This window comes from Trachinotus anak, unplaced genomic scaffold (assembly GCF_046630095.1).
Source record: "Trachinotus anak isolate AG129_WGS33_773 ecotype Australia unplaced genomic scaffold, CSIRO_AGI_Tana_v1 ptg000002l, whole genome shotgun sequence".
Classification (NCBI taxonomy): domain Eukaryota; kingdom Metazoa; phylum Chordata; class Actinopteri; order Carangiformes; family Carangidae; genus Trachinotus; species Trachinotus anak.
The window spans coordinates 25,632,931-25,647,032 of record NW_027273853.1 but is presented as its reverse complement, the minus strand read 5'-3'; the positions used below and the strand labels follow the sequence as shown (position 1 = coordinate 25,647,032).

The following is a 14,102-nucleotide window of genomic DNA, read 5'->3' as shown; positions in this document are numbered from 1 at the left end:
TTTGTCATAATTTCATAATTAATTAAGCATGTTAAAGTTGATTGCATAGATAGGTATAGCCAAGTATAGACTCCACTGATAGGAGCATATTGGTGTGTTTATGGTGTGGTGTACTAACTAGCAAGCATGCTGTCAGAAATGCTGCATTCCTGCCAGCAAACGTATGTGTTACCCACAAATTCTTTAAAATCAATGGTATGTAACTATTTTAAATTTGACCTTTCATTTAGTCCTGTCATTTAGTTTGATAAAATGGACCCACACATTCAGACTCCTTTTTATTTATGCCGTGGATCAAGTCCAACATTAAAACAAACAAGGAGCACATGTACACAGGACAACGTGCTTCTGATGTAAAGTCATTTTTTGCAGTGCACCGGCATCGATACGGGAAATCAATAGTGTCATAATGAAGCAGCTGTAAGAAACAGGACAGTTTGAAGTTTGAACCAATTCTCAGTTCCTGTCTCTTGTCATCAGAAGCTGAAAACATGACATGTATGCACTTTACTGTTGTTTGTAACCTTGACATATCTTCAGCTGGGGAAGAATGTGAATCCCAGTAATTAGCATTTTTGTGAGTTTGTTTGCATGAGCAGTGTTTCTTGCTCATTGATGTGTTCGAATAGCATCAGAAAGGTAGTTCTGTTTTTCTGCAGATACTCTACCACACTGCCAACCAGTGTGGGAAAGAGCAACATTGCTGCTTTACTGTTTGAGGCACCATTGCATCATCTTAAAGAAGGAGATGGACTGTCTTAGAGAAACTTTCAAGAATGTGAGTTTCAGGTTTTCATTCCCCGTGCAGAGCGAGATGGGCTGAGTCTCCGCCATTTTCTTTCTCTTTCTTCTCTCTGTCCTTCTGGAATGTGAAGGGGATGACTACAGGCTAATCATATGTTAGATTTGTTTTTCATTTATAGCAGCCAAGTAAAGGCATGCCAAATGTGTGGTAAAGGAAAGAAGAGTGAGTGAGAGAGAGAGAGAGAGAGAAGTACAGAGAGTGGGGGGCAGGGAGACACTTCATACAGTCAGTGTGCCAGGAAATAATTAAAACAATGCTAAAAGATGCCAAGAGGTAAAGGGAGAGCGGGATGCTGTGCTGTGTAGAAGGAGTAAATTGCTTTTCTTCCTGTTAATTACAGGGTTATGGTTTTCAACTGATGCGACGAGGTTCTATTTTGCACCTTAAATTGATAATAACTTTTTTGTTCAGTGTTGTGTTACCCAAGCTTACTAATTTATGAAAGTGATGTTACACTCAAGGAGGACGGCACACTGGTGTCACACACGTGTATGTATGTGCACACACGCTCTTTAACATACAGCGTCTCTGTCTGTCGTGTGTCAAAGGAGTGTCCTGGCATACCCGTCTCTGATCCTGCCAGATATTGACAGTGCAAACCTTTTATTTCATCTTTGGTTTTCAGTCTCTGTGCACTCACTCTGCTGTTGCTGTTAAGTCGACACAGTGGGTCTTTGTTCAGGGTACTCAGCAGAGCGTCTGCAGTTGTTGAGTGGAGCTAGCAGAGAGCCTCAGCGAGACTTTACCTGGCTCACAGCAAACAATAGTCAATGGGCTGAAAAGAGCAGAGAGAGCCTCTGAGGCTTTTTGAGGTTGTGTGAGAGTAAATCAAACTTAGAATCAATATGCGGTCACACTCTTACACTGGTTTTACTCAAGCTAGGATGCAACACTGGATCACTAACTGTAAGGTGACAACAGGTAGAGCAAAAAGACTGTCCTCCTGCTGTTGCCAGCCATGGACACATGCAAAGAGGATGTCATAAGAAAATAATGGAAGAAATAGAAATGTGAAGCGGCTTTGTTAAAAGCAACATTTAGACAGGGTCATTTCTCTCTGTAACCACCAGCCTTTACCTCTGTGGTGTTTTTCATCTTTTTCTCCTTCATTTCACACTTATATAACAATAGATGTGCGAGTTGCTTCTTGCATCATTATACATACCTTAACTGAAACTGCTTCACACGCTTCCATTCACGCCATCTTTTACATCTCTTACCAGGTTCACATACTTTTTCTCACCAGCACGTAGACAAACCTCGACTGAGTCTCTGACAGGTGATTGATGCCACATGTGCCAGCGTTTGCTTTCCCCTTTCTCAGCGCTGTCACATTTATTTCCCCTGTATAGACCTGCTGCACTGTGCTGATACAGAGCAGAAATATGAACAGGTGTGACGTGGGTAATTTGTCCTCATGGCCTGGAGCAGTGGTTGGCCAAAAGTGGGCAGCTCAGCTCAGTTTATAGTTGAAATCCAGCCCAGGGTGGCTGACTGTGGTCTTTGTATAAGACCCCAGGGGAATCACATATTTTTCAAGCATAATGATTACAAAGCCAAATTCTCTCTCTCTCTCTCTCTCTCTCTCTCTCTCTCTCTCTCTCTCTCTCTCTCTCTGTCTCTCTTTCTCTTTCTCTTTCTCTTTCTTTCTGATAAGAAAATAGACAAAAATAGTGCAATTTCATTACTCAAAAGATCAAAAGGCATTCACTGTACAAATTCTTTTTGCCGTCTGAGATATATTACACTAAATGCGCCTCTTAAGCTTAGTAACATGTGAATTGCAGTGCTTGTTTCTATTGTCTGGTCACTTCCTCAGATTTGGCCTCTATAATCCAAATAAGCTTTCTGTGAAAACCTGGAATCTTTTAAAACAGCTTATTAGTGTGTACAAAAGTGCAGAAGTTCAGTTACCATTCGATGCTGGTGCCATGTCAGAAGGAAATATGCGTCCAATATGTGTGTGTTTGTTGGTCATCAAGTGCTTTGAGGTAGTTTATAGAGGGTTTTTGGAGCTTTTTCACTGAAAGCTGCCTGAAGTGGTGGAAAACGACAACATGAGAGCAGTGACAGTGAACCTCAACAGTGAAGCTGCAGACCATGGACCAAAACAATGAGCTGAAATACACTAAAGCCCCTGAGGAGAGCTGCAGAGTGAGGCAGTAATTGTCTGTGGGGTCAACACAAGTGGTCATGTGATCTATTGTTAATATAACTATATTAATCAAAGCTGCATTATGATTATGCATTATGTAACCTGTAAGTTTGTTTTTTTGTTATTTCCACCATAGCTTCTTTATAGCTCCAGATGCCCTGTCATAGCCCTGTCATAGCCAATAGGAGCTCTGAGCCTATTTGACTATAGGATAGGTCAGGTCACTGGTCTCCTATAAATGGGAGGGGTTGCATCCAAAATGTAATTAGCGATAACTGTGATTTAACGGTCAGTTCGGGCATTGAGGGCTGTGTGCATGGTAGGTAGAGGTTTGCAAAACTGGATCTGTGCTGAACTCTGAGCGGCACCTCTGATCACCAGAGAAGAAGTAGAGTCAGGAGGTGATGGTTGGAGATGGAGAGGGCAGAGAATTCATTTTTATTACACACTTATTCACAGTTCCAGTGTCAAGCATCTATGTCTTATCTGCATTCTCAGTCCCTCTCCTTATCTCACTCTCCCGCTCTGCCCTTCTCTGTGTCTTTCCTCCTCCTCTTTACGTGGTAGCCCCAAAATTTGGATGAACTGTACAGTTGTTACAGCCAAACACAAGTCATAACAGCCCCTGTACTTTTATTGCGCATCTCCTGATTGATGTCCTCATATCTATTGCTCGCACACACTCAGCTGCTTTCAGATATAAACCAAGTATTAACACTGGCACTGGGCCGTCCCCTCCCTGCCAGTAAGTTAGACTCCAATCACTGGACGATCTTGCTGGCAAATGAGAGAGAAGAAAGTGATAGAGAGACAGATAAAGACAGTAAGATCAAGTAAGAGCCAGAAAAGAGAACAAGAGAGAAAGTTAGAGAAACCAGGGGAAGAGAAGGGGGAAGTGAGAGTAGTGTGTAATGGATTTTCCTGTAATATGCTGTCATTGACATCCAAGTGTATAAGTGTTCACTTGTCTAAGTTGCAGTGCACTGCAGAAAAGTGAAAATGGGTAACACTAACACTTAAACTAGCAAAACCAAGCTTTTGTGTGGTGCTGGTGGTGTGTGTGTGTTTTATAATGGAGTTTCACAGGAGTACAAAATGGTCATCTTATCAGGTGACCAGACAGGAGAGGTACACGACCTTCTACTTTCCTTATACTTAAAGCAATTTTAATATTCAAATCGGATGTTTTTCCCTTAACCTCTGATAATAGAACTCATTATGCTTTAAACCTCGGAGAAACACCTGGGAATAACATGTTGCATCTGTGCTGTTTGACACTGATTTTTGTCTCATTATGCATCAGTGTCTTCTCCTCACCGCTGGGCCTTTTAATCAGCCAAACAGTAGTCTAGCTTTCAGCCTTTCCTCTCCCCCTACCTGTATTCATTATGTGCCTTTGAACAACTCAGAACCACTAGAACATGAAGTGACGCACTCTGGTATACAGTAGGCATGTGGGTAATGAGCTTTGTTACCAAAAAAAAGGATTTTTTTCACACAGTTTCATTTTATTATTTAAGTACGCCAAAAAGCTAAGGAAAAAATATTATTCAAGGATTAAAACAGTAATAACACAACCCCCCCCCCAAAAAAAAAAAAAAAATTCAGTTCACAGCACACTGGAGGGGGGTCAAGGACCTGAGGTCACCTCACTACTTCAAACCAATTTACCTGAGTATGCATGACCTGACCAGTTATCCTGGATTGTTACGGCTGTTTTGTCAAACTTAATGATGCACATTTGTAGAGAGGGAGGTGTGTGCATGAATATCCATCGCACTCCTGGAAAACAACAGAGGCTCCGCAGAAAAACAGGCTCAGTTTTCAGGGAGAGATGGATGAATACAGCGTACACTTTGAGAGTTCCATGTGGATTCTAATGTGATCTGTATCTCTGGATGTTGGACTAGTGTGGCTGCAGGTGTGTTTGTGTGTGTGTGTGTTTTGGGGGGGGTGTTACTCCTGCTGTGCAATTCTGACTTGAACAGAAGAAAAAAAGAACAATTGAAAGTGAAAGACTGAGGTTATGAGGCAGCCTGTAATTATTTTAAAAACCCACAATCTTTCTCTGTGTTCTCATGTGTTACTTTAAATGGTGGTGTTATCTTACACATGCAACAATGCAATAGGTGCCCTGAGCATCATCAAAAACCTTAGTCACTGATAGGTTTGCTCTAGTGCTCAGAGAAATTCCTCATATGTAAATGACATTGTTCGTCTTCAAAAATGACACGTATGACTGCTCCAAAAATGATTCATAAGTGGTTTCTCATACACCATCACTATACACAAGGTCTGGTTAAAGCTGCACCATTAAATATTTTTTACATTATATTTTATCTCTTTGGGCACTCATGAATCAGTGAAAACCATTATGCCACACAGAGTCCCACAAGAATCCATTCTTGAGCCCCCTCTGTTCAACCTGTATATGCTGCCACTTGGCCAGCACAAAGTGGCCAATCATAGCTCTGCAGACGACACACAGATTTATTTAGCTCTTTCACCAGATGACTTCTGTCCCATTGACTCATTGTGCCCGTGCCTTGAAAAAGTTATGGCTGGATGCAACAAAGTTTCCTTCACTTAAATAAAGACTGAGATAGTTCTATTTGGAAATAAAAAAGGAGAGTTGCAACTTGGAGTACAGAGCATTAAAGACTTCCTCTGCGTTTTCATTATCAGGAATCTTAGTTTCAGTGATCACTTCAAAGCTATGACTATGAATCTGCATTTTGGCATCTCAAAAATATAATGAACTTCAGAGACTTTGTGTCTGAACAAGACTTAGAGGACTGATTCATGCCCTCACTGGTTTACCAGATAAACCATTAGCTCTAAAATCAACAGGATTGCTTAATATAAGCAATGGGTCCAAAGACTATGTATAAAGTGAAATGGGTGATTAGTAGTGATGAACCAACAGAGCATTACAAGTAACTTTGTAGTTCTCCTCAGCTCTGCAGAACATTGTACCATCTGGTTTTACAACAAACAGCCTTAAAGTTTTGGTTCCGCTACATTGTTGTCATCAACTGTGTCTCCAGATGCAGCAAGCAGCTGTTTTCAGCAAACAAGCTCCAATAAACCCACTGTACACTATCTGTTCAGCACCAAACACCACAGACAAAGTTAGTGAATTTTGTTTGGGTGAACACAGCATTTAGCAGCTGAAGAACCAAAAGTTTCCTTTAGGAGTAGAAGACAAAACCAGACCAGCAGGGGTCCGAGTGTAGGTCGAAATAGGCAGCTGTTTGCTAACACACACATTTGAAGACTGATCCTCCATGGCCAACCTGTCCCAAGGTTCATTGTCCACTGATAATGAAAGCAAACAACACCGACAGAGACCCCAGGGATTAGACTTTTAAATGTATTAAGTATGGAGTTTCAGCTCAGTTTAACAGCTAATGGTACAACAAATAAAAAAAAACAAGGGTCTTAAAACCTCAAGTTTTTGTGATAAAAAGTTCAATCACACTGTTCAATCTGGGTTAGGAAAAGACAGTGGACATGATTAAAGGGCAGTTCACAGATTTTACATAATATGTTTAATTTAGCGCTGTTTTTTAGTGCACAGTGATGTCATTTTTCTGTTGATCGTCTGTCTTAGTGTTCTCTAACACTAAAAAGTTCAATACTACAATTCATATGTTACTGTATGTTTATATAGGAATAAAATGGATTTAATTTACTACAGGAAATGTCTCTGAAGAAATAAGATAACTTGATTCAAACTCCCATTTGTGTTAAGATCACAATTGATATAATATTTTAGTCCATTAAATATTGAACTTAATGACACAAGAAAAATACAAGTCGGTTAAGATTAATTGACAAAACCATTTAAGTCGAAAGTCTCAACTCTGGCATGATGTACAAACAAGTGGAGGAGCTAACAAGCTACTGCTTTTTAAAAGAATGCATTGTCTAAGTCAAAGTAAATTTTTAAACCACATCAGAGACACAGTTGATCCAGGAAAAACTCTGAGTATTTAAAAGAGGAAACTGCACAATAACTGCACCGTGTTACTACAACACAGAAGAAGTGCCAGCAAAATGTCTCACTTAAGTGAAAACAAACAAGAGCAATAATCAGCATTTATGCAAAGAGCTCTCGTTTACGGCATTCACTGCTCAGCTTTTATTTTCTCTCTAAATTACTTCTTACCACAAATTGTCTCTTTCTTATTCTTTGTATCCCACCCACACCTGCTGTTGACACACAAACATGGACAGATGCACACAATGCATACTAGCATTTAGCTCCTGATGGAACTGGATTACAAGTGGGCAGCAAGACTGATTTTTCCCTCCTACTCCCAAAACCCTTTGAGTTGTCGGAGAACACTGAAGAACAAGGCTAAGATCAGAATTATAAAGACCTCATCTGTCGCAACACATCTACAAGAGCGACAGCGAAGTGCTGCTCTCAGATAAGAACTTCTGAATCAGCTGTCAAAATACATTATTTACATCCTCAATGTTTATTCACAAAGAGTCTCTTTTTAGCTTTATTACACAAATCAGTCAAATTAGCAAGTGCCTGCCTGCAACTGCACTTTTCCTACATTTGCGTATTTTCGACTTAAAAGCAGATGATTTCGGGTTTGACTAATAATTTAAACTAACCCTTTGTTTTTAATAAACACTGAAAGGATGGCTTCTCAGAGACGCTTATGTCAAAATAATTTTTTTTAATCCTCATAGGCTAGTGTTGGATCATCTCTAATGACATGTATTGACAGTCAGACAGATGCAATACATTCCTGCCATCCCTTACCAGGCTCCTGTGTGTCCTCTTACTGCTTACTGCAATCCCTTAGCAAAACATACACACTTACCACCGCCCACAACCCCGGACTGGGCTCTGATGTCAGCTATAGCGGCTCAGAGTAACCCCTAAGGGCATAGTTCTGCAGTCCAGTGGAAAGAGTAATATAACAGCCTGCTTTCTCGTACGGTGGGGTCACAGTGTGTGCCTCACAACATGACACTTTCTGCCACCCAAGCAAAAGTCTGGACAAATCACCATGCTGCCCTGAGAATTATTTTACAGTGCAAGCAGAACAGACAGGCCACTTTTTACATTAAGTTGTTCATTTTACTTTTTGCTTGCTCTTGTGTGTGAATATTTGAGGTGGATAGTGTGTGTATTTGCAGCTAAATGAGGACGTGTGTGGTCATTGTGTTTGTGCACTGTCTCATTTGTTGACTGATTTGTTTGGGTCTTCTCTGGTTTTGGAGATAAACACGTAAAACCAGATATGAATATTCCTAATGGCTTTTTAATGTCTTTCTAATTTGTCCTTTAAAGAGCTCTAATGGACTGTCCCCATGTTTGCACAGAGAGGAGGAACAGTGGATCTGACTCATTTAGTAGTTACTTTTGAGTCTGCACTAAGGCAAGCAGATGCATTACACTTCCTCAGAACTTCTACTGTAGTAACAAGCACAGTAGTCTAATCTTAACTCACCAGGATGCATAGCTCCATTGTATTTTGCGAGGTCTGAGCTTTATAGTGAATGTGGGATGGAAATGAAACATTTTAGGGAAGTTTTCAAGAGTGAATATAGGCAGGTTGGCTTCCAGAGTTTACCAGATTTTTACTCGACTGAAGGATGTAGCAAGGCATAACATGTCAAAATGTACATACTATACAGCACATTCTTTGGAGAGTGTCGTTTTTATTTTAAGTCTCTATCAATATGTTACGGCCATAGTGTTGTGCTGTGTGTTTTTGTTTGCTGTCCCTCCAGGTACCGCCCTCCTGCGCCAAGTGGTTGAGCGGACCAGTGTCCCATTGCTCATTAGAGCAGTATAAAGGCTGGGAGTGGAGATGTGCAGGTGCCAGTGGGTCAGATGGCAGTGTGAGGCTGTGTTTGAGCTAGCGAGTGGTGACGGCTCTGATCATTGTTATCGACCAGTGGGCCAGTTTTTGTGTGTGCGCCAGATACTGTCTGTGTGTTACTCCCTGTGGCTGGGAGGGTGTTCTGTTTCAACTTACCGTTTCCTGTTTGTTGCCCTTTCTTTCTTTTCCAGGTTCTACCGGCTTCGCCTGTTATCCGGAGCTCGCTTTGTGTTGCCGTGAGGGGTTTTTTGGTTAACTTATTTAATTTATAATAAATTGCCTTATTTGTGACCTTACATTTGTTTCCTAGTTATTCCTTCTCCCCGGTTTTATTTAACATTGTTACTCCCCACTCCCCTGGACCACTTGGGGACATAACACAATATAACAGTTTGAGACTAAAAAAACAAAAATCTGAAACCAATATATTAAAGGGGGTGACTGTGGCTCAGGAGCTAGAGCGGGTCATCCACTTATCAGAAGGTCGATGGTTCGATCCCCAGCTCCGCCAGTCAAGGCACTGAATCCCAAATTGCTTCTGATGGCTCTTCCATCAGTGTATAAGTGTGTGTGAATGGTAGAAGCACTCCATGTGTAGATGTGAGCTCTGTATGACTGTGTGTGTGAATGGGTGAATGTGGCTCACATTTTAAAGCGCTTTGATTGGTCAATAAGACTAGAAAAGCTCTATATAAGCAGTCCCTTTTTTTTTAGCAGTTCAACTGAGCTGCAACCCAATACTTATATTAAAAAGTGTGATCCTTGGGATCTCTGTCGGCATTGTTTGCTGCCATATTATTTTCATTACCGGTGCACAAAGAATCTTGAGATAGGTTGGGCCACTGTGACGCAGTCGGTCTTCAAATGCAGCCACAGAAGGATGCAGCCCCTGAAATGAGACACAACTTTTGTGCTAAGCTAAGCTAAGTGGCTGCAAAAAAGCATACTACCCAAAATATTAAATTTTTGCTTCAAGGAATTGTGAACAAGGCATGTGCTGAGGCAGCCCCGTCTCCAAAGAAACGGTAACTGGACTGCACTTATCTAGTCTTATCGACCACTCAAAGCTTTACAATACATGCCACTTTTCACCCATTCACAGATCACAGCCATCAGGGGCAATTTGGGGTTCAGTGTATTCACTTCAACATGCGGACTGGAGTTGCTGGTGTTTGGACCTTGTCCTACTAAACATATTTTCCATTGAAATGTAATTGTATATAAGCATACTGTAGTTTCTCAGGGGCAGGGTTGCCTGAGGAGTTAAATTTAGTTGAAAAGATTAATTTCAGTTGTCACTGGTGGACACGCAATTTAATGGAAACACTGAATGTTTTTGGTATTTGGCTTTTTTGTTCTGCCATTTCTAGTTACTTAGCAGCTGACATGTACACTAATGCCAGTACATCTGTGATAAGATAAAACTGGCCAATAATTTTGGTCAATGTCTATGAGATTCATACCGTGTACGTGGTGTATATTGATTGGCCCTTTAGTTTAAAAAAAAAAAAAACTCATGTGCATGCATGTGTGTTTCTTTGTGGCAGTGTTATGATGATGAAACAGTGATGTAACACAGAGATCAGAGTGTGTGTCTGATTGTGTAGTCAGTGATAGGAGCAGTGAGACATAGGGAGGTTAATAACCCACGAGTCTGGTCTGTTTTATTGGAGGAGCTGGCCTTGTGAATCATGTGGTCTCTCTATATGTGTGTTGGTGTATGTGTCTATCTTTGCGTGTGTACCAGAGAGAGACCGGAAGAAAGAGAGCACATACAGTGATATATGTCTTTATTAATAGTGTATTTAGCCTCACAGCTGTGCCACCTGTATTACAGTACAACATGTGCTGTTTATAAGTAGTAATCCCTGGCTGGGAAAGTGTGTGTGAGTGAGAGCAAGAGGGGAAAGGTGTGAGTTGGGGTTGATTGCAAAGCCATTTCCCAAGGCTTTGTTGCACTCTGTTAACTGAAGAGCTCCATTTCAAAGACAATTTGTCTACTGCTCAGCACTCTGGCAAAGAGCAGCCTTGTGTTGAAGAGTGTGTGTATGTGTGTGTGTATGTATGTGTGTATGTGTGAGTGTGTGTGCATGTGCCCTTTGTGCATGTATGAGTAATGTTTCACAGAAAAAGAGCTTATGTATAAGCTTGTGTGTGCGTATAAGTATATTCTTACAGTATATATATGTGTGTGTGTGTGTGTGTGTGTGTGTGTGTGTGTGTGTGTGTGTGTGTGTGTGTGAAGAAAAGTGGTGCACCAGAACTGCTAAATCAATCAATCACTTGCGGCATTAACACAGATGCAAGCCCCTTCCAATCATCATCTACCAGCCATCAGTGGCCTGGCTGAGTGGCCACATTAGCAGGGTCGTGATCCGCTCTTCGGCTCGTTCTCAAGGCAATGCTGGCCTGGCTGTTCGCCCACAGCATTTTTGGAGAGGTCCTCCATCATCTTCAAACCTCCGCCCGGCAGGAGCTGCTGCTGCAGTCACACTGAGATGGGGACTGTGCACAGGCAGTGACTCTGGGCTCATTTTCACACCATTTCTTCGTCTCAGCACCATTATTACAATTACAACTATACTTACAACTACACGACATCCCATTTTCTTTCACTAAATAAATCTTAGTTACATTGTTAATTAAAATGTCAGGTCTTTGGACATAACATAATGACGTCTGTTTTAAAAAAAACGGCGATGAATGATGTCATTTCATCACTCACTCACTCACTCACTCACTCACTCACTCACTCACTCATTGATGTAGTGCCAAAGAAGAAAGTATTTTTTTTAATGTTGTCGCTTTTTAGACTGTACATCTATATATTTTTAGCTAATTGTATAACATCAATTGTCTTGTCTTTTCTTAGATTATAGATCACAAGCAATGAATTTCAATACAGTATTTTACTCTACTTAAGTATATGTCATGTGCTGTAGTTTTGCAATAGTTAAAATCAACTGTTTTGGTTGAATTGCACATGTAGGGACAGGAGCTGAGAATTAGCAATAGCTATAAACTCCTTGTGCAGCACATTAGTTTCATGATCTGTTCTGGAACTATGTTAAATTACATTGTCCTTATCAAATAAATAAATAAATAAAAACCAAAAAAAAGTAATTTTATCCCTTTAACTGCCCTCTCTCACCTCATATATGTGCACAGGTATATGTCATAATCTTTAACATTTGTAATCCTGTCAAACTGGACTTTACTGGTGCTGTATTTTAATTATAGCTTTTGTTATTGATTTCATTTGAGTGTAGCGTTTTATTTATTATAGCATCTTCTAAATTCCTTGCAAGACACGGAAACTTCCTGTTTTTACCGGACCTGACGGGGTCTCACCTACTCTCTTTTAATCATTTGCAGTGGGAGGTAACTCAAAAAGCTGCTTTTGTTTGTAAGGCCATAAAAAGTAAATTATGTGCTGTCTTAGTGATGAAAAAAAAAGAAAAAGTCGACCTTGTATATATTAATATATTTATTTTCCTTTCATGTAATTGTTAGTTGGTCTTGTTATCCATGTGTGTAACACTGGATGAAACATAAAATTGATGATATGTGAGCCTATAAACATTTAAAACATGTATGATTTTTTTATAGCAGTAAAATGTGATGCACAGTGGGAAAAGCAACTAGATTGCATAAGCCCTGTGTCCTAAAAATTTAATATTTTAAGGTATTGTTTCTAAATGGGAATGTTTTTTAAGCCTGTGTTTGGGAAATTCACAGTATGAGACAAATATGGAAAATTTGAATGTCTGTGTTGTTTGTCAGTCTGAGTTGCATGGAACCGAAAACTACAGGCCCAAAATAAACAAGGCAACTTTTCTGCAGGATAGACTGTATATTTGATGTTATGGTGCTTACAGGGTAAAAACTTCCTCCTTTATTTATTTATTTATTTTTCTACTTTCTCTCAGGTATGCTGTTCTGCGAGACCCAGCAGGCTGGCTGAGTGTGAGCCCACACAGAGGAACTGTCAACACTTCAGCCTTACTGGATCGTGAGTCTCCTTATGTCCACGACAATAAATACACAGCTGTCTTCATCGCCACAGATAACGGTGAGTTGCCGGCACTGGGACAGCAGTAAGTGGCACTGCCTCTGTTGGAGCTTATGGTTGCTGGTTGGCCGTGTCAGTGGAGCTGCTACTCTGAGACTTTCCAAGGCACAGATGAAAGTGTTGAGGGCCCCGGTGTGTGTCTCTTTTTTCTCTTTGGCTCACTCTCCATCTCATCATCTCTGTGTCTCTTTGTCTCTCTCTCTCTCTCTCTCTCTCTCTCTCTGTCTCTCTCCCTCTCACTATCAATCTATCTGGTCTCCGGTGCTCAGGGAGATTCTGACAGATCCATTAGAGGAACTGAGAGATTCTATTAGTAGGCAGCAGAATAGCACTGTTGTGCTGGGGAATTCAGCAGCTTTAGATAGATGAGTGCTGAAAGAGGAGTAAGGATGAGGCAGGAGAAGAAGGTGGAGAAGGTGGAAGGGTCAAGGGGGAAAGAGAAAGGAAGGGACATAAAGGGAAGATAACAGGAAAAAGATATAGAGCCAGGGAAGTGAGTAAGGAAGATGTGGAGAAGAAGAGAAACGGTGAAGATTATGAGTGGACAGAGAGTAAGATTAGTGCTGGAGCCAGAAGCAGAAGCAGGGCAGGACGATACAGCTTGATATTACACTGGAAACTGCTTACAGTGATCACATCTGTGCAGGTCAAATTGATCACTAGAAGTGGATGATTATTATAACTGACTTTATTTCTCATGCAGATTAGCATCAAATTGACATTCATATATTTATTACATGAATATAAAGTAGTAAAACGGACGACTTCACTATTTACTAAAGATAAGATGGCATAAACTGTCCTGTGTGATATAAGCTCATGTACACACACTCACACACAATGAGCTTATGTTGGGACAGCAGGCAGAGATGTTTGTTACCGGTCATTACACACTTTGGCAGTCCAGAAACCTCATGCAAATAAGTTGGAAGAGAGCCCAAGCATATGACAGCTTGCAGTACTAGGCTACAACAGTTTTTTTTCCCCCATATGTTGTCATGTATCAATGAAAAATTAACACTGTAAGTGGACTACTTAATTACTATAAGCAAATTATTTAAACAGCATTTAAATAGGAATGATTCTGTTCCAAGCTTAACCAATTGATCGCTGTACCCGTGATCAACAAAGGCCTTTTCCACTACAGTGTAGTTTTCAAGACACTAGAGTCCAAAATTCCAACATGTAACCTGTGATTTTCAATATGAAATGATTTCC

At 40.6% G+C, this 14,102-nt stretch overlaps 1 protein-coding gene across 1 annotated transcript in view; it reads left to right on the top strand.

The window, feature by feature from the left end:
• The window catches only part of cdh13 (cadherin 13, H-cadherin (heart)), a 292,077-nt gene that overhangs the window by 241,541 nt on the left and 36,434 nt on the right, over window positions 1-14,102 (top strand). Inside the window, exon 11 of the mRNA XM_071458186.1 lies at window positions 12,742-12,884. Coding sequence (XP_071314287.1) covers window positions 12,742-12,884 — 143 coding nt within the window. The remainder of the gene's footprint in view (window positions 1-12,741; window positions 12,885-14,102) is intronic.